The sequence below is a fragment of the Staurois parvus genome, unplaced genomic scaffold (assembly GCF_062004578.1).
Source record: "Staurois parvus isolate SC_StPar_1 unplaced genomic scaffold, SC_StPar_1.0 ptg000686l, whole genome shotgun sequence".
Lineage (NCBI taxonomy): Eukaryota > Metazoa > Chordata > Amphibia > Anura > Ranidae > Staurois > Staurois parvus.
In genome coordinates this window covers 2,978,150-3,001,788 of record NW_028318482.1, presented here as the reverse complement: position 1 = coordinate 3,001,788, position 23,639 = coordinate 2,978,150, and the positions used below count along the sequence as shown (strand labels likewise).

General features: G+C 41.8%; 1 protein-coding gene across 6 annotated transcripts in view; it reads right to left on the bottom strand.

Annotated features, from left to right (window-relative positions):
• Positions 1–23,639, bottom strand: part of LOC149447453 (myosin-binding protein C, fast-type-like) — a 209,830-nt gene that overhangs the window by 55,397 nt on the left and 130,794 nt on the right. For all 6 annotated transcript variants that reach the window (XM_089652564.1, XM_089652563.1, XM_089652561.1 and 3 more), the window contains 4 exons: positions 17,580–17,739; positions 17,353–17,457; positions 9,686–9,874; positions 8,637–8,771 (listed from right to left, as the gene is read on the bottom strand). In XM_089652564.1, coding sequence (XP_089508690.1) covers positions 8,637–8,771; positions 9,686–9,874; positions 17,353–17,457; positions 17,580–17,739 — 589 coding nt within the window. The remainder of the gene's footprint in view (positions 1–8,636; positions 8,772–9,685; positions 9,875–17,352; positions 17,458–17,579; positions 17,740–23,639) is intronic.

Here is a 23,639-nt window from a genome sequence, read left to right as displayed (position 1 = left end):
TGTCCCTGAGTAACAGTTCTGTGTCCCTGAGTAACAATTCTGTGTCCGTGAGTAACAGTTCTGTGTCCCTGAGTAACAATTCTGTGTCCCTGAGTAACAATTCTGTGTCCCTGAGTAACAATTCTGTGTCCCTCAGTAACAATTCTGTGTCTGTCCCTGAGAAACAATTCTGTGTCCCTCAGTAACAATTCTGTGTCCCTCAGTAACAATTCTGTGTCCCTCAGTAACAATTCTGTGTCTGTCCCTGAGTAACAATTCTGTGTCCCTGAGTAACAGTTCTGTGTCCCTGAGTAACAATTCTGTGTCCCTGAGTAACAGTTCTGTGTCCCTGAGTAACAATTCTGTGTCCCTGAGTAACAGTTCAGTGTCCCTGAGTAACGATTCTGTGTCCCTGAGTAACGATTCTGTGTCCCTGAGTAACGATTCTGTGTCCCTCAGTAACAATTCTGTGTCCCTGAGTAACAATTCTGTGTCCCTGAGTAACAATTCTGTGTCTGTCCCTGAGTAACAATTCTGTGTCCCTGAGTAACAATTCTGTGTCCCTGAGTAACAATTCTGTGTCTGTCCCTGAGTAACAATTCTGTGTCCCTCAGTAACAATTCTGTGTCCCTCAGTAACAATTCTGTGTCTGTCCCTGAGTAACAATTCTGTGTCCCTCAGTAACAATTCTGTGTCTGTCCCTGAGTAACAATTCTGTGTCCCTGAGTAACAGTTCTGTGTCCCTGAGTAACAATTCTGTGTCCCTGAGTAACAGTTCTGTGTCCCTGAGTAACAATTCTGTGTCCCTCAGTAACAATTCTGTGTCCCTCAGTAACAATTCTGTGTCCCTCAGTAACAATTCTGTGTGTGTCCCTGAGTAACAGTTCTGTGTCCCTGAGTAACAATTCTGTGTCCCTGAGTAACAGTTCTGTGTCCCTGAGTAACAATTCTGTGTCCCTGAGTAACAATTCTGTGTCCCTGAGTAACAATTCTGTGTCCCTCAGTAACAATTCTGTGTCCCTCAGTAACAATTCTGTGTCTGTCCCTGAGAAACAATTCTGTGTCCCTCAGTAACAATTCTGTGTCTGTCCCTGAGTAACAATTCTGTGTCCCTGAGTAACAGTTCTGTGTCCCTGAGTAACAATTCTGTGTCCCTGAGTAACAGTTCTGTGTCCCTGAGTAACAATTCTGTGTCCCTGAGTAACAATTCTGTGTCCCTCAGTAACAATTCTGTGTCCCTCAGTAACAATTCTGTGTCCCTGAGTAACAATTCTGTGTCCCTCAGTAACAATTCTGTGTCTGTCCCTGAGTAACAATTCTGTGTCCCTGAGTAACAGTTCTGTGTCCCTGAGTAACAATTCTGTGTCCCTCAGTAACAATTCTGTGTCCCTCAGTAACAATTCTGTGTCTGTCCCTCAGTAACAATTCTGTGTCCCTCAGTAACAATTCTGTGTCCCTCAGTAACAATTCTGTGTCCCTCAGTAACAATTCTGTGTCTGTCCCTGAGTAACAATTCTGTGTCACTGAGTAACAGTTCTGTGTCCCTGAGTAACAATTCTGTGTCCCCGAGTAACAGTTCTGTGTCCCTGAGTAACAATTCTGTGTCCCTCAGTAACAATTCTGTGTCCATCAGTAACAATTCTGTGTCCCTCAGTAACAATTCTGTGTCTGTCCCTGAGTAACAATTCTGTGTCCCTGAGTAACAGTTCTGTGTCCCTGAGTAACAGTTCTGTGTCCCTGAGTAACAATTCTGTGTCCCTCAGTAACAATTCTGTGTCCCTCAGTAACAATTCTGTGTCTGTCCCTGAGTAACAATTCTGTGTCCCTCAGTAACAATTCTGTGTCCCTCAGTAACAATTCTGTGTCCCTCAGTAACAATTCTGTGTCTGTCCCTGAGTAACAATTCTGTGTCCCTGAGTAACAGTTCTGTGTCCCCGAGTAACAATTCTGTTTCCCCGAGTAACAGTTCTGTGTCCCTGAGTAACAATTCTGTGTTCCTGAGTAACAATTCTGTGTCCCTCAGTAACAATTCTGTGTCCCTCAGTAACAATTCTGTGTCTGTCCCTGAGTAACAATTCTGTGTCCCTCAGTAACAATTCTGTGTCCCTCAGTAACAATTCTGTGTCTGTCCCTGAGTAACAATTCTGTGTCCCTGAATAAAAATTCTGTGTCCCTGAGTAACAGTTCTGTGTCCCTGAGTAACAGTTCTGTGTCCCTGAGTAACAATTCTGTGTCCCTCAGTAACAATTCTGTGTCCCTCAGTAACAATTCTGTGTCCATCAGTAACAATTCTGTGTCTGTCCCTGAGTAACAATTCTGTGTCCCTCAGTAACAATTCTGTGTCCCTCAGTAACAATTCTGTGTCCCTCAGTAACAATTCTGTGTCTGTCCCTGAGTAACAATTCTGTGTCCCTGAGTAACAGTTCTGTGTCCCTGAGTAACAATTCTGTGTCCCTGAGTAACAGTTCTGTGTCCCTGAGTAACAATTCTGTGTCCCTCAGTAACAATTCTGTGTCCCTCAGTAACAATTCTGTGTCTGTCCCTGAGTAACAATTCTGTGTCCCTCAGTAACAATTCTGTGTCCCTCAGTAGCAATTCTTCGTCTGTCCCTGAGTAACAATTCTGTGTCCCTGAGTAACAGTTCTGTGTCCCTGAGTAACAATTCTGTGTCCCTGACTAACAATTCTGTGTCCCTGACTAACAATTCTGTGTCCCTCAGTAACAATTCTGTGTCCCTCAGTAACAATTCTGTGTCTGTCCCTGAGTAAAAAAACTGTGTCCCTCAGTAACAATTCTGTGTCCCTCAGTAACAATTCTGTGTCCCTGAGTAACAATTCTGTGTCCCTGAGTAACAATTCTGTGTCCCTCAGTAACAATTCTGTGTCCATGAGTAACAATTCTGTGTCTGTCCCTGAGTAACAATTCTGTGTCCCTCAGTAACAATTCTGTGTCCCTCAGTAACAATTCTGTGTCTGTCCCTGAGTAACACTTCTGTGTCCCTCAGTAACAAATCTGTGTCCCTCAGTAACAATTCTGTGTCTGTCCCTGAGTAACAATTCTGTGTCCCTCAGTAACAATTCTGTCTGTCCCTGAGTAACAATTCTGTGTCCCTGAGTAACAGTTCTGTGTCCCTGAGTAACAATTCTGTGTCCCTGAGTAACAATTCTGTGTCCCTGAGTAACAGTTCTGTGTCCCTGAGTAACAATTCTGTGTCCCTGAGTAACAATTCTGTGTCCCTCAGTAACAATTCTGTGTGTGTCCCTGAGTAACAATTCTGTGTCCCTGAGTAACAGTTCTGTGTCCCTGAGTAACAATTCTGTGTCCCTGAGTAACAGTTCTGTGTCCCTAAGTAACAATTCTGTGTCCCTGAGTAAAAGTTCTGTGTCCCTGAGTAACAATTCTGTGTCCCTGAGTAACAATTCTGTGTCCCTCAGTAACAATTCTGTGTCCCTCAGTAACAATTCTGTGTCCCTCAGTAACAATTCTGTGTCTGTCCCTGAGTAACAATTCTGTGTCCCTCAGTAACAATTCTGTGTCTGTCCCTGAGTAACAATTCTGTGTCCCTGAGTAACAGTTCTGTGTCCCTGAGTAACAATTCTGTGTCCCTGAGTAACAGTTCTGTGTCCCTGAGTAACAATTCTGTGTCCCTCAGTAACAATTCTGTGTCCCTCAGTAACAATTCTGTGTCCCTCAGTAACAATTCTGTGTCCCTCAGTAACAATTCTGTGTCTGTCCCTGAGTAACAATTCTGTGTCCCTCAGTAACAATTCTGTGTCCCTCAGTAACAATTCTGTGTCTGTCCCTGAGTAACAGTTCTGTGTCCCTGAGTAACAATTCTGTGTCCCTGAGTAACAGTTCTGTGTCCCTGAGTAACAATTCTGTGTCCCTGAGTAACAATTCTGTGTCTGTCCCTGAGTAACAATTCTGTGTCCCTCAGTAACAATTCTGTGTCCCTCAGTAACAATTCTGTGTCTGTCCCTGAGTAACAATTCTGTGTCCCTCAGTAACAATTCTGTATCCCTCAGTAACAATTCTGTGTCTGTCCCTGAGTAACAGTTCTGTGTCCCTGAGTAACAATTTTGTGTCCCTGAGTAACAATTCTGTGTCCCTGAGTAACGATTCTGTGTCCCTGAGTAACAATTCTGTGTCCCTGAGTAACAGTTCTGTGTCCCTGAGTAACAATTCTGTGTCCCTGAGTAACAATTCTGTGTCTGTCCCTCAGTAACAATTCTGTGTCCCTCAGTAACAATTCTGTGTCCCTCAGTAACAATTCTGTGTCTGTCCCTGAGTAACAATTCTGTGTCCCTCAGTAACAATTCTGTGTCCCTCAGTAACAATTCTGTGTCTGTCCCTGAGTAACAATTCTGTGTCCCTGAGTAACAGTTCTGTGTCCCTGAGTAACAATTCTGTGTCCCTGAGTAACAGTTCTGTGTCCCTGAGTAACAATTCTGTGTCCCTGAGTAACAATTCTGTGTCCCTGAGTAACAATTCTGTGTCTGTCCCTGAGTAACAATTCTGTGTCCCTCAGTAACAATTCTGTGTCCCTCAGTAACAATTCTGTGTCTGTCCCTGAGTAACAATTCTGTGTCCCTGAGTAACAGTTCTGTGTCCCTGAGTAACAGTTCTGTGTCCCTGAGTAACAATTCTGTGTCCCTCAGTAACAATTCTGTGTCCCTCAGTAACAATTCTGTGTCTGTCCCTGAGTAACAATTCTGTGTCCCTCAGTAACAATTCTGTGTCCCTCAGTAACAATTCTGTGTCTGTCCCTGAGTAACAATTCTGTGTCCCTGAGTAACAGTTCTGTGTCCCTGAGTAACAATTCTGTGTCCCTGAGTAACAATTCTGTGTCCCTGAGTAACAATTCTGTGTCTGTCCCTGAGTAACAATTCTGTGTCCCTCAGTAACAATTCTGTGTCCCTCAGTAACAATTCTGTGTCTGTCCCTGAGTAACAATTCTGTGTCCCTCAGTAACAATTCTGTGTCCCTCAGTAACAATTCTGTGTCTGTCCCTGAGTAACAATTCTGTGTCCCTGAGTAACAGTTCTGTGTCCCTGAGTAACAATTCTGTGTCCCTGAGTAACAATTCTGTGTCCCTGAGTAACAATTCTGTGTCCCTCAGTAACAATTCTGTGTCCCTCAGTAACAATTCTGTGTCTGTCCCTGAGTAACAATTCTGTGTCCCTGAGTAACAGTTCTGTGTCCCTGAGTAACAATTCTGTGTCCCTGAGTAACAATTCTGTGTCCCTAAGTAACGATTCTGTGGCCCTAAAGTCTCTTTGGCCCTAACTCTGTCCCTAATACAGAGAGGTCTGTCTCTCTTGAATGACCGGAGGCTAATGGAGAATTCTAAGATGGCTGCAATTTATAGCTCGACCATTACACAGTGCTGGCTGGCTGGCTGCTGATTGGCTAATGCGATCACATGTCATGAATGAATGCATTATGGGTCAGCGCGCCTTGTCTGCGCGTCTTCCCAGAGATCCCCGCTCCGTCGCCACACATGTCGCCTCCATTTTTGGAATTTTTCGGATTCGGCGCGAATCTAATTTTTCCTAATCTTCGAAACGAATTCCACTTCGCCAAGTTCGATTCGCTCATCTCTAGTTACTGATCTCTAAAGTTTTTTGACAAACTAATTTTTGTATTTTCTCTCCAATTTCAGATCCTAACAGTTTAGAAGGATCTCGTAAACTAAAGCCAGGTGACTAAGTGAATTGTTAACATACGGTATACAAGGAAATGTTTGGAGACACAATACAGTGTTTATTTCATGTACAGTATACAAAACGTGAAGAAAAATTCACCTGGATCCACACCAGAAACCAGTGAAAAAAATGACTAAATGATAGTATCTCTGAGTTTGATTTGTTTTCCTTTAGGAATGACATTCTGGGAGACCATTTATTCAAATGCTTTCATTGTAAGGTTTAAATATGTATATTTAATGTGATTTGAAAAGTAGTTCAGCCATGTTGTCATATTGTCTTTTATGTCTTCCATGTTATGTAGAATTGTCTGTATTTAACTAATGCATGCTAATAAGTCAGCATGTCCACAATTAAGCTAAAATGCTTCTGGCCATAGGATCTGAGTGTACAGCCAATTACTCTATAAATATATTTTTTTATTGCGCTCACTGTGCACATAGTACTAATAATGTTTTGAATACATGTTTGTATTCTTTCTGGTCCTGATTAGAAATTAGCCTATATAAGTGTAATGCCCTCGTTACCATAAAAGTACAATTATTATTATTATACAGTATTTATAAAGTGCCGATAGTTCGCTCAGCGCTGTACATTACAAAGGGGGACATAACATGTGACAGAACAATACCAATACAATGCAAAACATGAGGGGATTGAGGGCCCTGCTCTTTCGAGCTTACAATAGTAATATCAATGTGATACCTACGTAATCATGTGTTTAAAAAACTAAAAATGCACCAAATAAACATGGCGCTATCTGCTTGGAGTTTGCATGTTCTCCCTGTGCCTGTGTGGGTTTCTTCCCACACTCCAAAGACATGCTGGTAGGTTAATTGGCTCCTGTCTAAATTGGCTCTAGTATGTGTATGTATGAATGTGAGTTAGGGACCTTAGATTGTACTAACCTTGAGGGTTACGGACTGATGTGAATGTACAATATATATGTAAAGTACTGCGTAAAATTGACGTGCTATATATGTACCTGTAATAAATAAATAATAAAATATACAGAACAGTTATTTGAAAAGACGCGGAGTGTATCTTTTTGTGTCTGTTCTCTACTGCAGTAGTTAGTATTAATTTGGAACCGCTAATCAATATGAGGATAGGAGGTGCCTATCCTTAAAATTTCCCGAACAAGGCACACCACTAGTCAGTGACCAAATGATAATCTGGTTTCACACAGGCTGTAGACATTTCAGACTTTTACCATATTAAAAAGTGACGCTCTTTCACACCATTGGTGCCCAGAAGGTGATGTAGGAGGTGGCTTGGGATTTTTTTTTTTTCGTGCTGGGTCATTCCTCCGTGTCAAAAATTCTGAAGATTAAAACTTGGTGAGTAAACCTCACACTTCTATTCTGAAATCTCCACGTCTGGTATAACTGAATGCCACAGAGGTCTATCATAGTAACTCAAGCAGGGTATTCTGAAATAACTTCAAACTTCAGTTTCTATTGTCAGTCTGAAACATGGTTTGTTACAGTGTTTGAAGGTTGGTTAAATCACAGGAATTGTAGATTTATGAATATTCAATCATCTCTAATGTATATCATTAAATGCTCTTCATAAACACATCCACATTTTTTTAATTAAAAAGTACCTATGACTTGGGAGTGTAGTTTGCCTATAGCTGTGTTCACAAATGTGAAGAAGCTTCTGCACCTGACCAAGAAACACCAGTGATATCTATGCATCCAGCCCCTATTTTCTACCTGTGATAAGATGCAGAGGCATGCGAAGCTCAGAGGACATTGGGATACAACTTGCCTTGGTCCCCCCAAACCGGAATAGGGACTTTTTTTTGTTGCACCAGAGAATGAGCAGACAAACCACACACAGCCAAGATGGTGCTACGGGACACAGGTCTTTTCTTAACCTGCTCCTGTGAACAGGGCTGAATTTGATCTCTCCCAAGCAAAATTGTACATTTCATTTGGCAAGGGCGTAGACTGCAGCTGCCGGACCCAGTCCTGTACTGCCATAGACTACAAGGTGGCCTTGCAGTACCGCATTTAAAGCACTTTTATACTGTGTCTCACATTGCCCCCTGGTTTCTCTTCACACTACCTCTGAAATGTCAATCTGGGTTCACTTTGCAATCACAGAATACTCCCATTTTCCGGTCTATAATCTTCTCTGGACTCCTCCCAGTTACAGGTCCAGGATTCTTGACCCTATTCTGTTGCATTCCCTTTGTGTATGGGACCCCTTAAATACTTCTGTGGACTGCTTTCCTCTCTCCTACTCCTTTCCAGTATCCTAGACACCCCGCAGTTCTGTCCCGCATATGAATATCAGCTGGCTTTCGGATGGTGGCTCAAAAGAGGAATTAGATATGTCTATGAACTCCTCACCCTGGATGGGGTCGAGTTCTTCCAATACCTGCAGGGGCATTGGCAACTGCCAGTCAATGAGTTATACTGGTATATCTAACTTAACTATCATGTTAGTAACTTGCTCCGTTGCCACGAAGGACCACCTAAACCCTTAACTCCATTTGAAAATCGTTGCTGAAAAGACCTCTACTTGAAAGGCCTTGTCTTGGATCTCTACGCCTCTTTGACCAACTTGATGGGCTCCAGCTCTCTTTCTTCTTGGTATGGGCAGCCGACCTAGGCAAAACCTCCGACCATGCCACATGGACAAAGATCTGGGTAGCCTCTTTAAATGCTCCTGGAATATCTTTGCCCAGGAAAAGGCCTACAAATTACTTTCTCAATGGTACATGACCCTGGACCGCTGGTCTAAATTTACCCCATCGGCATTCCCCATGTGTTTCTGCAGCTGTAGATAACACAGCTGAGCTTTTATACCCTTTTTCTATTGTAAAACCTGAAGACTTATAAAAACATTTGTGAAAGTTTAGTGTAAAAAGGTTTCTATGACTTATTCTGATGTAGCACACACATGCACAAAAATGTTTAAGATCATATGCCATTTACTTACATCCTTCTTTGCAGTACTCAATCAAATAACCATCTATTCCTCCAGCTCCAATGCGATCTGGTGGTCTCCATTTCAGTGTGCAAGTGGTATCTGTGACATCCTCAACTTTCAATTGCAAAGGCTCACTGGTAGGAGCTGAAAGGCAATTTAGGCAGGGTCATTAAACAGCCCTAATGGTGAACCTGAATCATGTTGTCTTTTCATTTCTCTAATTTATAAAAAATAATAGATTCGAAGTCCTGAAAGAGTGACACCTTCAAAAGCACTGGAGTATCAAAGAGATTAAATGTTTATTAAGTGTTTGATTGGTGCCCACCCAAACTGAAATTTATGATTGGCGGTGCATCATAATTGGATCTTATAATCTTAGCAGTTTTGCATAATACCCAGGAACCTTTCATACTACCAAGTGCAAATGATTTCTAATCATATTTTGAAGAGATAAAATTATGTACATTGCTATTATATACTATTTACATTTAAACTAGTAAGTATAATATCCCATCAGAGAAGTCTGTTCTTATGTGGCATTTACTTTACTATTTCTTAGTTTTACCCCATACTTCAAGTTCCTCCCCACACTGCATTATCCATATCTGCTGCTACTACTGAGATTGGGTGCTTATAATAAGGGCAATCATTGCAGTGATATAGACTCTGCAGTTGTAAAGAGACAATTTTGACTTGCACAAAAAAAGTTCATTAGTGTCTGAAGGCTTATTCTAAAGGATACTCTGACCATTTATTGCAATTTCTTGCACTGTCTACATTTTTTGTGAAATTTCTGAGCAAGAACTAATACAAGTAAAATATTTTAAAATGTAATCTAGTACTATTAGTACAAAATTTTGAATACACAAGTATGAAGTAGGAAACATTTATGAACCATCCATGAAGTAAGAACTTTGACTTTGAAATATGATTCTCATCCTCATAAGACAGAATGCTCCCCTTCATATATCTTGATCATATAGACTTCAAACCTATCCATTTCAAATAGTTTTACGCTCACTATTGAATTTGTCCTCTGGTGTCAAAAATTTACTTACCAATTGGCATGAATGGATTAGTGGTATTAGCTTCCTGTGAAATGCCTATAGAGTTGACAGCAAAGACTCTGACTTCATACAATACTCCTTCAATCATGTTTGTTGACTGGTAACTTGTATCTGTGTAAAGGTCAAAGTTCATCTTCATCCACCGTTGGCTGCCTTTCTTTTTCCTTTCAATAAGATATCCTGAAGAAAATATACACAATATTAATTTATGAAGATCAAATCGGCTTCATGCACAGGACACTATTAATTGTAGCCAGGTGCTGGCTATATCATTATGCCATTCAGGGACATTTACAGGTGAGACTATGGTTTATCCTTTTTCCCCTTGGTTCCCACTACTAGGACTGCTTCATCACTTCCTTTTAGCAGAGTGGATTCAGATCTTCTGACATTGGAGGATCCTGGGAACTATAGTCATATAGCCAATACATACTGTATTTCAAAGTGCTGGTTGAACTACAACTACCAGAGAGCTGGGAAACCACAAGGTTGCTGGGAGAGCAGATATATATTCTACAGCAAGCAACTGACTTGGGGCCCTTGGTGAAGGATTCAGAGCTGAACACAGGGCAACTGATGTTCTCCTCCAGAGACAGATTGCTTGCTACTACTGTGGAACTCGGCATACCAGTTCAGCACAGCGATGACACCGAGCACCACACTGGGATCGTCTCAGCTTCTCTGCATTGGAACTGCCACTATCTAGTCTTCAGCCAGTCATCTCTGCTTGCTGCTCTGTCAGGCTGTCACGTGGTAACTCTGCACTTCTCCATGAACAGCTAAGAGCCTGTGCAAGAACCCTCTTCCTAGGAGGCTGTGCTATCCATGGGATTGGTGGGCCAGCGGATGCCCAATCTCTTTCTGACAACACTCTAGAGACACTGCAAGCAGACACCAGACACCTCAGTACCATCTTTGCTGTGAGCATTTACCACAGCCTATCTGGTTTCTTAATTGAATTATCATTACCCACTACTGTATATGGGCCCCACCACTGCTAGCACAAGACAGAGTGTGTATATATATATATATATATATTTACATAATTCTTTGCATTCCCTATTGTGGCCCAAAGGGAGATGATGCGTCAACAAGCCTTTTCTTCCCCCTCCTGTTGCTGGTGTTTCAGTTACATAGTTACAATGTACCGTTTTTTACTTTTAATATGTTAACCATTGCTATTTGATTATTTCCATTTTAACAGTGTTTTCCTCTTTTGCGTTAAGTGGGGGCGTACCCACTTCTATTTTGAAAGAGCCTAATATAGAGGTGTTACTAAAGAATCCTGTCTCTTGCATTATTATTTCATACTGTTGAAATATGTCTGAACTCAGAGTGTCAGAGGTGTCAGGAAGCTTGTAATGTCAGGGCAACCACTGGGGTAGCACTACATATTTATTATAGCATTTAGGAATACTAAAGGAGTAGAAACTGTTCACTTCACAAAATGAATGTTCACTTAGTGAAGTGAATGTTAATAACTGAGGTATTCACTTTGAATTAAGTGCTAGCCACAATCCTGTTTTTTTCATTTCCCTAGTGCATGATTACGTATTTATTAAAGCGAGTGCAGGTTCACCTTAATTACTAATGTTTTCCAGGGAAACAGCCTCTAAATTTTTAGTAAATCAGTAACTGTGATTATTGCCTGAATTAGGTCTAGGTTTCATTTGTACAGACAGAAGAAAATATAAAAATCAGTACATGAGACAAGGTTTTGTGTTAGTGCTCCTTACATGGTAAAATAGTGAAAGGGCTTTTAAAGCTTCAGTCCTCTACCCCATCAGCACAAGAGATGGTACTTACATTGTATGAAAAGTGTCCCTTGTGCTTGTGGCCAGTACACGAAGCAAGAGCGTTTTGTTCCTAAACTGTAACTAAAAGTTCTAAAACTGTAAGTCTCCCAAATATGGCAAAATAGTGAGAGGGCTTTTACAGCTTCAGTCCTCTACCGCATCCAATACCCCTGCATCTGTGATATTCCAGTGCTTAAGGGTTAATAGAAGCCCCTGGATAGTCATAGGTACTCATAAAAAGTGCTGACTATGCCTGTCCTTTTGGCCCCCCTCCTCCACTCATGAAAGCCGTACTATCGCATTTTGCAATAAAAATTGTTCTATGCCTTGATCCTTCACCAGTTCGACCCATCTGTCCCAGATACTTGCTGGTGTTGCCAACACTCACAAGGTACTCTGCTACACATTTGGTGGACTTGTCCCACTATCCGGAAATTTTAGCAATATATTTTTGATCTGTACTGCAAAATGATGGTAACATCTATCCCCCCGTCCCTTGAGATAGCCCTTCTCTCCATGATGCCTGGACCTATAAAATCAGTGAAATGAGATATCTTGCGACAACTTGTGGCTGCGGCCAGGACAGTTATCCCACGCCACTGGAAATCAACTACTGTGCCCTCCCTAGGAGAATGGGATAACGAACTGGAATCTATATGTGATCTGGAACGCCTTTTGGTGCGGAATTAGGAAAAGAGGATCTGTTCTCTTTCATCTGGACCCCCTGTTCCGGCACTCTTCCGAATTCCATTCCTGGGTTGCCAGCAATGCCGACCCCTCTCTAGTGTAGCCATGGTGGAGCGAGTACGCCATCCTTTGTTCCTTCCTTTTTCTCCACTGCTCTTTACTTCTTCTCTTTTTCCCTCTGTTTTCGGTGTATCCCTCTTCAATATGATCATCTCATCTAATATATTTATCATTCCTTTCCTATACTCCAAGACATGTTCCCATACCATACGACTCTTATATGTTCTTTAAGTGCCAAGGAGCCTGACGACCATTTACTTATCTAAGTATAAATTACTTATCACTATTCACCGTAGCCCTATTTAGTCAATTCATGTCAACATAACATGTATTTGTCGTACTCTCGCTTAAACACAATACTGTTCGGATATTGGTTTACAATACCTCACCTTCCTTTGTTTCCTGTTTATTATATCTGTATTCCCTTGTATCTTATGTTTCCGAAAATTTCAATGAACTCAGATTGAACTAAAAATTGTTCTATGAATAGAGGAGGTGGACCTTTCATTCATGCACTTGTCCTGCATTCATAGAGCACTTTTTACTGCAAGGAGCAATAGCACAGCTTTTATGAATGAAAAAGGGGGGCAGAAAGGACAGGCCCATGTCTGAACTTTTGGCAAGTGCCTGTGACAGGGTCAGTGACTTATATTAAACCCTGCAACATCAGAAAAATCACAGCTGTGGGGGTATTGGGATCGGGGATGGTCAGAGGACTACCAAAACAGCACAATGGACACTTCTCATTTAATGCAGGCCCTTGTGTTGATTACAAACAAAACAACTAAACTTAAGCTTTTAGCTATTAAAAGGAAACTATACTGATTTTGAGGGAATTTTATTTTACCCTTTTTCAAAATTGTGTATATTGTTAAACAACATTTTATATCTAGTGTACAGTATATATTTATATTGATTGATAGCAAATTTTGGTTTTACAAATAAACACCCATGGCACACCAATGAAATAGTATTCCCAAAGTACTTGTTTCTAACGAGAGAGTACAACTAGAGCTACACACTCTATCTCTGACTCAAATCTCTTACCGAGTTGTACAGAGGGTAAGGGAGACACAGATGAGTTACCTCCCTGGTACATTCATCTTTGTGTAAATTGCAGCTTTAGCTGCTAAGCTCTGTAAACAGGCTATTTTCCCAAGTCTCCAAATATCCTTCAGGAAATTATAACATATCATATCCACCATGGGTACTATAGAGAGTTACTGAAAGTTCTTGCCTGGATACAATATCACCCCTGATAGATGACCATGGATTTTTACAACTGGAGAAAAAATGGCTTCTAAAGAGTTCAAAACTTTTATACTGAAGACCCTTGGATAACATGTTACCACACCACACTTCTTTAAATCTCTACCACACTCAAGCTGGTTCACCCAACCCTTTCCCAGCCATTTTGACACCCTCTTATTTATCCTACTTTTTATTAAACACCTCTTTCCAAGATGCTCACTATTAAACATGTAAGTAAGGAGAAACGCTTCAAGATTTACCATTATACTCAACTCCCCACCCAGCCATCCCATAACTAGACCTCTGACACCCCTTGCTATACCTTCATCCCTATCACTGGAGGCTGCTGAGAGGGCATGGTGTATATTGGGGGAAGAGGTGGAAATTAGTAGAGCTAATGCATAGCTTTCTGGTGCTACACCCAAAGAGCTGCGTGGTCAGAGGTCAAATGTCTTTCCTTTATGAAGTATCCAAATGGATGATGCTATTGTCACACTTGATCTGCTTGAGACTGCAAATAACCATGGTGCAGTCTGCTGCATGCACACTGAAAAAGGCCCACACAGCTGACGTCTGGGAAGTGTACCAGGGGACAACTGTGCCCTGTATTTATGGAGATCTGCCATCTTTTGGAACAGGGCATCTGCTCCCTCCGCTTCTTCCAGTTGCCTCTAGATGATATCCTGCCTATTTAGGGTTGTGCCCCTTCCTCACTTTCATCCTACGCTCTAGCAGGCACCTTCTTATCATTGGAGCCAACTCGGCAGTATGCTACAGCTGCAGGAACCTCTCTGCCGTTTGGTTTTCCATGGCTTGTGTCCTTCTAGGCCAGTGTTTCTCAACCTTTATTTAGTCTAGCCACCCTTTAAAATTCTGCAGAATATCGAGGCACCCTTTAAAATCCTGCACAATCTTGAGGCACCCCATCCAAAATGTAAAAATGTAATAGTTTTAAAGAATGCAGCAAAATCTACACATGTGGGACACCCAACGTCAGAGGTGATTTATTCTTTCAAAGCAAATACACCTTTGCACAATGGTACTAACTAGTATTCCATTTTTTATCTTCGCCCTCATTCAGCTAATGTGACCCCTGTGCTGAATGAGAGGGGCAGGGGAGTGACAAGCAAGGGTGCTGTGCAGGTGCCCAATGTCCTTCTTATCAACTGATGTAATGTTTTATGTTGTCAGTGGCTAGAACATTGTAATAGTGCACAATGAAAACCTGTGGCTTTATGTAACTAATAGGCAGGCTTGATCCACCTGCAGGCTTGTATAAAATGTTTGGGCATTTTACCAAGGCACCCCTGATGAAACCTGCAGGCACCCCAGGATGCCTGGGCACCCTGGTTGAAAAAGGCTGCTCTATGCTCCTGTTACTCTCCTCCCTAACCTCAGAACCAACATCTGAACCAATTAATTGCTGTGCATCCTCCTGCGGCAAATGGCTGAAGCTATGCTCAAACAATTCAGCCAGCTCCTCAATGCCAGTTGGTGGGCAATCAGCAGGAGTAGCTGTACATGAGGAATCAGAATATGCTGCTTTGGCAGCTGCGGTGGAATGTAAGCTAGCCTGAGGAGCCTGGATGACAGAAAAGAAGGAGGATGAGAATGGCTTGGTTAGCTAGTACACCACCTTCTTTGCATGCTATGGCTATATAGTATGCCCAGCACCCAAGAAAAGTGCAAACTTGCCTGCAGGTGATGGACCATGTCCATGACCATCACTTTGGCCTGTGGACAATGCAGGGCTTATTCAAAGAATGATATTTGCAACTAATGGAAGGGAGTGATGATGATGATGAAGGGAGTGGTGCTTGGATGCATATAATCTTTGGTGCATTATAAAATGTGGTGTTTGGGTGGGCTGGGTATAGTATTCAGCTAAATGACACCTCAATGATATGCAGTGCTCCACTGCAAACAAAGGGCAGCTGTTGTGACACCAACAAATTAATGCTGCTGTTGCTGCTGCTGATCCCTTAAAAGACCCTAACAAAACCAAAATAAAAAAAGATAAAAACTACAAGAAATACAGAAACAAAACAACCATAAACACCCAACCGAAAACCAAACTAAGATCTTTTTTTATTTATTGTTTGGCTTATTGAAAAAAAGAAACTAAAACTACCCACTTTCATCAACAAAAAACATAAAAACAAAACAAAAAAGAACAAAAACACAGCAACAAAACCTGCCACTGATATTTATAAAAAGTTATTTTAGATCTGTTTAAATTGAAATGAATGCATGTGGGCATGCACTCACTGCAGGTGCAGGTGCAGGTTGCAGGTTCTCATTTATACTGTCATCGCAATATTGCAGCTGGAGCCTTGTTCTGTTGGAAGACTGCAATAAGGACAGTAGGTGGCGCTGTGTTATTTGATTTCTTTGCCTGTAACCATCCAGTCTGCTAAGAACTGTGTACTTGCCCTTCCTGCACTGCTTTGTATTGAATCCACCACGTCTTATATATATTTTTTTAGTATCATTCAAGTAAAGTTTTTTTCCCACAGGCTTTACAATAAAGCAGCTTTAATTATACCTTATAAATAACTTATGTTCTTGTAGCTATTTAGTAGACATGATCTCTTGTAGTGTACCTGTTTTTTACACTTGGATTCTGCGATATTTGCTGTGAATTTCTTGAATGTATATGTTATTTTGTATAATTTTACCAAACACAATTGAATAAGGGCAGTCCAGCCCAGTTTAAGAAATTTTATCTGTTTTTTTTTTTTTACATCTACTGCTATTCCCCTCTAGGCTTATGCAAATGCATACATGTATGGAAAAATGGGGATGATTTTCTTGTGTACTAGTATTTAGCATCAATTGCAGGCAAAAACTAAAATTAGCCAAAAAGCTATCCAGCAGACACTGCAACTGTGCTAAAGTTGGAGAGTTCATTTAATTTCACCTTAATGCTATTGAGTCCACTGCAGCCAAATTTCAGAGCGCTCCTCACATCTGGGATACGTGCATCTGCATCCTGAAGCTAGTGCTATCAACTTACTCTTTCTGCTTTATATTTTTGTAATTTAGTTCAAGCAATTACATTTCAAATATGGTTGGTGGCGTTGAGGAACTAATACACATAATTTTATATAAGAAACCAGGTGTGTGTGTATAAAAATAATTTCCAGCATTACAAACACATAATGCTTCTGTGTCTTGTTCAAACCCCTGGTGCAGGGGCGTATTTACTACAAGGCAAACAAGGCATTTGCCTATAGGAGCACCCCCTCCTGGAAGAAGGGACACTTGCGGCATGGGGGCCAGGTGGGTACTGAGAGAGGCTGCGGGCTGCTTGATGGTGTATGCAGAGCCTGACTCTCGTTCCCAGGGATATCCGAAGCTGTGAAGGTGAGTGTCTTTCTCTCTCTCGCTGGGGGAGGAGAATGTGTGTTAGTGGAAAGCTGCTTGGGTGGGGAGGGAAAAGGGTGTTGTTGGTCAATGTCAGGCTCTCTCTGAAGGGGAGGCATCCAATTTTTGTGTTGCCTAGGGCCTCAGCCTAGCAGCTGCTGAAGCCCAGACTCCAGTTTCTTGGCTTAGTGGAGCTGTCTCCAGAGGCAGCAGCCCCAAGAGAACCCTCCCTTGAGGAAACATGCTCTGTTTATGCCTCCTGCAAATGTATCACCTTCCCAGCCACCATCTGTACACCTCCTTTCAGGGACTGGTTAGGGCATGATAAATATTCAAAAGATCATTTTCTTTGTTCTTGAACCTTATTTCAGAGGCAGGTGGGAGCAAGCAAACTTTCAGCTCAGGAAACCCTGAACAGATCAGCACAATCAATCACTGCTCTATTCATTAAAATGGAGCCAAATACTAAAGGAGGGCACTACATCAAATTTTGCTTACCTAAGAGAGGTTGACCACCATCATATTTTGGGGGTTCCCAAACAACATCTGCCCAGTCCTCTCCAACACCTGTGATTTGAATATTTTGTGGAGGATCAGGAATATCTGGAATGGAAAATAAATGTGAACATTGTATTAGTAATGCTTGTCAATTTTCTGCTACACATGGACTTGTTTCTAAAATTAAAATTTTATTTTATGTATATAGGTTTTTATCATTCCCTTACCTACTACTTTGACATACAGATTGGCACAATCCTCTCCAGAAGGATTGGTCACTACAATTTTATAATTGCCTTCATCCTCTCGTTTTGCTCCATCAATAACAAAGCTGCTTTGATCTTTTTCTGTTTCCACGTGCACCCTACCTTCAATGTCTGTAAACTCCTAAAAGAAAAAAAGAATAAATAATTTATATAGAGGGAAAAAAAATCACTCATTAACATTGCATACCCATATCCATATACATAGCAGTATCATTTATTGGTGTTGCCAACAATCTTCACCCCTTTAAAAAGATAGATGAAACATTTTCATAGAAATATTTTTCATAGAAATATTTCATAGAAAAGATAGATGAAACATTTTCAGCATCCAACACACTTCTGGGAGCAGCATTTTCCTTGGATGAATAAAAAGATTTTTGTACTCACTGTAAAATCCCGTTCTGGGAATCCGGGAGGGACACAGGGCCAACAGTTTGTGCAGTGCTCTACAACTTGAGAGCAGACAGTACAGTTACAATACAATTCAATACAGGGGGAAACAGAGGGAGATGCAAATGTTAATAACTGAGGGGGATGAGCTGATGGAGAAAATAAAAATACATTTGTTAGGTAGGGGCAGGATAGACTTCTCTGAAGAGAGGAGTTTTCAGGGATCACCTAAAAGTGGACAGAGTAGGAGATATAGGAGATAGTCAAACAGATTGGGGTAGGGTGTTCCAAAGGTAGGGAGATGCTCTGGAGAAGTCCTTAAGGTGAGTATGGGATGAGGTGACAAGAAAGTTAGAGAGCAGGAGGTCTTGAGTGGAACAAAGAGAACAATTTGGTTGGTATTTTGAGACTAGGTTAGTGATGTAGCAGAGGTCGGAGCTGTGGAAGTCTTTGTAAGCTGTTGTTAGCATTTTGAATTTAAATAGTTGGGTGAGCATTAGAAGACACAGAATGGTTGGTAAGGTGGACGAGCCTGGCAAAAACATTAGTGAAGGACTGAAGAGGGGATATCCTATGTAAAGGTAATCTGATGAGGAGGAAGTTGCAGTAGTCAAGGTGAGAGAAAACCAGAGTGAATTAAAAGCTTTGTGGTATCATTGGAGATGTTGCAGAGTTTGAGGCAGCAAGCTTTGGACAGTGATTAGAAGTAGAGCCAAAAGGAAATATCAGAGTCCTGGATCACACCTAGCACCCTGACATGCAAGGACGAGTTGACAGTCAGGGGAAGAGGCACATGGGGGAAGAAATATTATGAGCTCAGTTATGGATATATTGAGTTTTAGGAAGTGGTGTGAGGAGACTGATGGAGTGAGCTGAGGAGTAGAAAGATAGATTTGGGTGTCATCAGCGTAGAAATGGTATTGAAAGTCATGGGAGGCAGACCCAGGGAGGAGGTGTAGACTGAGAATAAGAGAAGGACAAGAACAGAACCTTGGGGGACCTCGATGGAAAAGAAGAGGAGAGGAGGAAGTAGAATTGTGACAATGAAGGTGCAGTGGGTTAGGTAGGATGAGAACCAAAGAAGAATACAGTCATAGAGACTAAAGTGGAGTTTTTTGAGAAGGAGGTATAGCAAGTATGGTGTGACTAGTGCATGTTTTAGAGAGATGCCAGAAGAGAGGGAGAGATTGAAGATGTGAGTTAAAGAGTATAGGATAGAGCCAAAGGGTGACCATAGTATTTGTGAGGGAACAAGGACCAGGGGGAGGGTAGTTAGGTGGGTGTTAGAAACAACTTTAGCAACCTCATCTATAGTAGCGGGGTTAAATAAGGGAAGTATTGCGTGTACCTGTGGACATAGAGTGTTAAGTGGGTAGGGTATCTCTATAGTGAAGATCTCATCACAGATTGTATCAATCTTATTTTTGAAGTGATTGGCATTGTCTTGCGCAGTGAGTGAGATAGTGGGTGGAGGCAGTGAAGGACAAAGTAGAGAATTGAAAGTAGAGACGAGTTGAGACTGGAAAAATAAAAGGTCTGCTTGGCAGTGTGGAGGCAGGAATTGTATTTTTGGATGGCAGATTTATATCGGTTGAAATTTTTCTGTGACTTGTGCCACAGACACTCAATAACTCGGTTATGTTTTCTGGTGTCATCTCTTTGCCAAGGTTGTAGGGGTTAGGGCCTAATTCTGTGTGTAGTGAAGGGGCAAAGCGCATCCAGGGAGGATGACAGCAAACTGTTGTAGATAGAAGTGGCTAGGTTGGGACAGGACAAAGGTGAGATTTTGTCATAGAGGTTGTCAGTAGCAGAATAGAGAAAAGATAGGTCAAAGTGGCAAATGTTTCTATGGGTTACCGTTAGGTGGTTGGAGGGACATGAGGTGGAAGACAGGGAGAGATTGAAACTAATAAGGTGGTGATCAGGGAGAGGAAAAAGATTGTTGGAGAGGTTGAATGGAGTGCACAGGTTGGAGAATACAAGGTCAAGGAAGTTTGATACTGGTCCAGGGGGGCAGTAGCTCACAGCAATTCTTACAGAAACTGAAGAAAATAGTCACATACAATGTGCCTCAAATGAGGAGAGTGACAGAGAGGGAGGTGATTGACAAACTCAAAAGTTTTGTGGGGATAGAAGGATTCCAACTCCAGCTCACTTTCAGTCCACTGGGTCTAGTGAGTCCAGAGAAGGCCACCAAGGGAGAGGGAAGCAGGAGAAGCAGAGTCAGAAGTGATAAAGAGGTCATGAACAGAAATGAGTTTGTTACAGATAGAGCAGGCATTCCAAAGGACACAAGAGAAGGGGAGGCTGGTTTTGGGAAGAAGAGGAATAGAAACTACATTTTATGGATTGTGGCTGTGTTGAGTGATAGGTAATACTACATCAAAAGGAGAAATGAAAACTAGCAACAAAAAAGCAACTGGTTAGCACAAAATAGCCCTGCCCATAACCACCATGTCTCACTTTTGTAAGCAAGTATTACCGACACCGTGAAATAAACACATAGAAGGGACCTGTGTCAATTCATGGATTTGAAGAAAAGCATGTTATGGTGAGTACAAAAATGCTATTTTCATTTTTGTCCATTGAGGGACACAGAAATTCCTAGAATTCTTAGAATATTGGGACATCCAAGAAAAGTTCAACAGAGGGGTGGACAACATAGCAACAAAGGTTAACAGGCCACAGTAATAATAACAAAAAACAAAAGATTGTCTTTCGGTCACATAGCAACCTGAAGGACCCAATATCCAAAGCCGATCCTTAAAGTATAACCTAGGGCAAAACAATTTTTTTCCATTTTGGACAGAGGGGGTAGGGATTAGAACATTATTTTTTGCTTATTTCTTTATTGGTCTATGTCCCCATTAAGGAGATTCCCACTCTATATTTGTCATGTTTACTGTTATCAATGAAAGTGAAAGAAAATCACACATTTTTGGTTGACCCCACAACAGTAATAAAGAAGTCTTCCAATGAGAACACTAATTCTGATGACCCTGGTGACAACCAGGGATTCTCTCACTTTGGAGGGATTTTCTCTCCTTTCCTGGTTTGGCTATCCAAAGCAACAAGGACGACAAAAAAATTGACAGGGATATCCGTTGCGCTACCCAAAATGAAAAGACAAGTTTTGCCTTAAAGACCATACATTTTTAATAAGGAGCATTCAAACCCACTTTATCTCAATTCTGTGAAGCGGACGAGGAAGAAGTTTTAGATAAGGAAAATAATAGATCAGGGTTACCCAATCCCAAGTAAGGATAAGCCGATGTTTTCTGGGTTTTTTTGGTGTTCAGACATACGCCCAAAGATTATTCCATTCAGTCCTCTGTTTGGGGGGAGCCGAACATGATATATAGAAGCCATATTTCTAGCATTTCTATATATAACAGCTTACCACTGTCACTGATTCCTAAGGAAGCCATGGGTGTTTGTGTTCTTAGGAACCAATGACATTATTGATGTCACCACTAGTCATATTTGATCAATCGCTGCCCTTTCCCTTATACAGCTGGTGACAGCTTAGAGAGCTGTTATTCAGCTAGTGATACTGTTGGGCTTGGTTATGTGTGCTGGATTGACGTTTTTTTAAAATTTAGTCAGTGGGTGGTGAGCATCTGCACTGATAATTTTTAAATGCTTTTTATTTTCTTAATAAAGGACTTGTTAAAGGCTTGGATGTCTTAATTTCTTCTTTTTTTAAAGAATACTTACTCATGTGGGGAGGGGGTGTGGATATCTGGAGTCCAACTTATTATTAAGTGGGGCTTTCAGATTCTGATAAGCCTTCCACCCACAGTCCCCCACAGCCACCAGGCAAAAAGGGTTCTGTGGATGAGGTCCTTGTCAACATGTGGACAAGGTGCTTTCTTTCCCTCTTTCTTTCTTTCCCTCTTTCCTTTCCCTCCTTCCTTTCTTCCTATGAAAAAATTACAAAAATAAAACAAAATATAAAATTGTAAAAAAATTAAATAAAAATAAAAACCTACTGACACTAGTGGCGGAAGTACCAGGGTCGCAAAGGTCGCTCTTCTGACCAGACCCTGGTGTTCCGCCACCGGGCTTTGAGGCAAAGGTCCCTGGGCTTTGGGCTGCTCAATCCAAAATGCCTGGGCCTATTTTTTGTCCCACTCCGGGCCTGTCCAGAGATGTGCTCCCTGACAAGGTACACTCCAAATTGAGGGCATGAGGTCAGATATGGTTCATGGGGGAGGAGGAGGTACACGCTTGTCTTCCACCGTTTTCTGACAAGCTAGTTTGTATGCTTGATTTAAGGATCTGTTATTGAGTTTTAGGGGAATCTCAAGTGAAATATTCCTTAACCCCTTCCCACCGGCACCTCCCGGCCCTTTAAGAGTTTCAGATGCCGGGAGGCGGGGCGGGTGGGGCGTGGTTTAGGGATCATGTGACCGCCGTGACGCATCATCACGGCGGTCACATGCTCGAGAAAGGTCCAGATCGAAAGAGCAGACCGGGACCTTTCCGTGGGTACCAGACATGTGCTGGGAGCGTGCAGGGCAGGGCACTCTCAGCACATAAATTTTTTTTAACCTGAATGCAAATGTGCGGCCACTCGGCGTCTAGGCCCAGACATTTGTGTGCGACCAGCGGGAAGGGGTCAAAATCTATACTGGAAGGGTCCGGTATGCTTGTGCTACAGCAAAAACTACATTTACAAAGAAAAAAAATACCAGTTTAAATTGGGGAGACTTTTGGGGTCTGTGTGCTGTTTTTTCTTCTATAAAAAATAAGCAAGTGGAAAATGTCATTTGCTCCCCCGATATAATTTTTTTATTTATACCCCTTTGCCTTTTAGTTCAGAAAGTGGGCATTTGTAATTGACAGATTCAGCTCTCATTGATTTCAATCACTCCTTTGGAGTTTGTCAAATTCCTGCAGAACTGAACCCAGGGCAGTTCGTCTTATCACTTGTCATCATCAACGAGGAGAAAGCTGCCATACTGAGGGCAAGTGGGCTGGTACGGTTTGGAGGAAGAGGGGGAGGAAGTTGCGCAAAGTCACCCCTATTGGGGCATGCTCAGATTAAGGGTCTAGTATAGTTTAATGTGGGGACCTCACACTTTTTTTGCATGAAGTCCCTCTAAAATCCATACCAGATCCAAAAGGTCTTTTTTTCATTCTTGCTGCGGGATGTACTACAGCAAAAATGACATTTACAAGGAGAAAAAAAAGATACAGTTTAAATTGCCTATTAGTCCAGCAAATTGGCATTTCTGATTGGATAGATTATCCTCCCATTGATTTCAATGGATCTCAGGTTTAGCATTCAAACTTCTTTGAAGTTCATCAATCAATCCCTGCTTGACCGATCCCAGGACAGTTCAGTTCATCAGTGATTCCAAGGAGACACCAGAGCATCTAATGCTTTCAATAGAAGATCCCTTTACCTGGAGACAAACCTGTCTAGTTTGTTTTTGAATCTGGAGGCCAGAAGATTCATATTCTGTCTCCCCCACCTGTGACATTGGTCCTAGAACACCTCTGGGTGTGGGGAACACTCTTCCAGGTCCAGGCCCTACTGGTTAAAGTCAGCAGCTTTTCAAACTACGAGGGGCTGCCGATGCACGGTGCACTTATGTTTTGGGCAGTATGCAAGCAGGTGTGAAT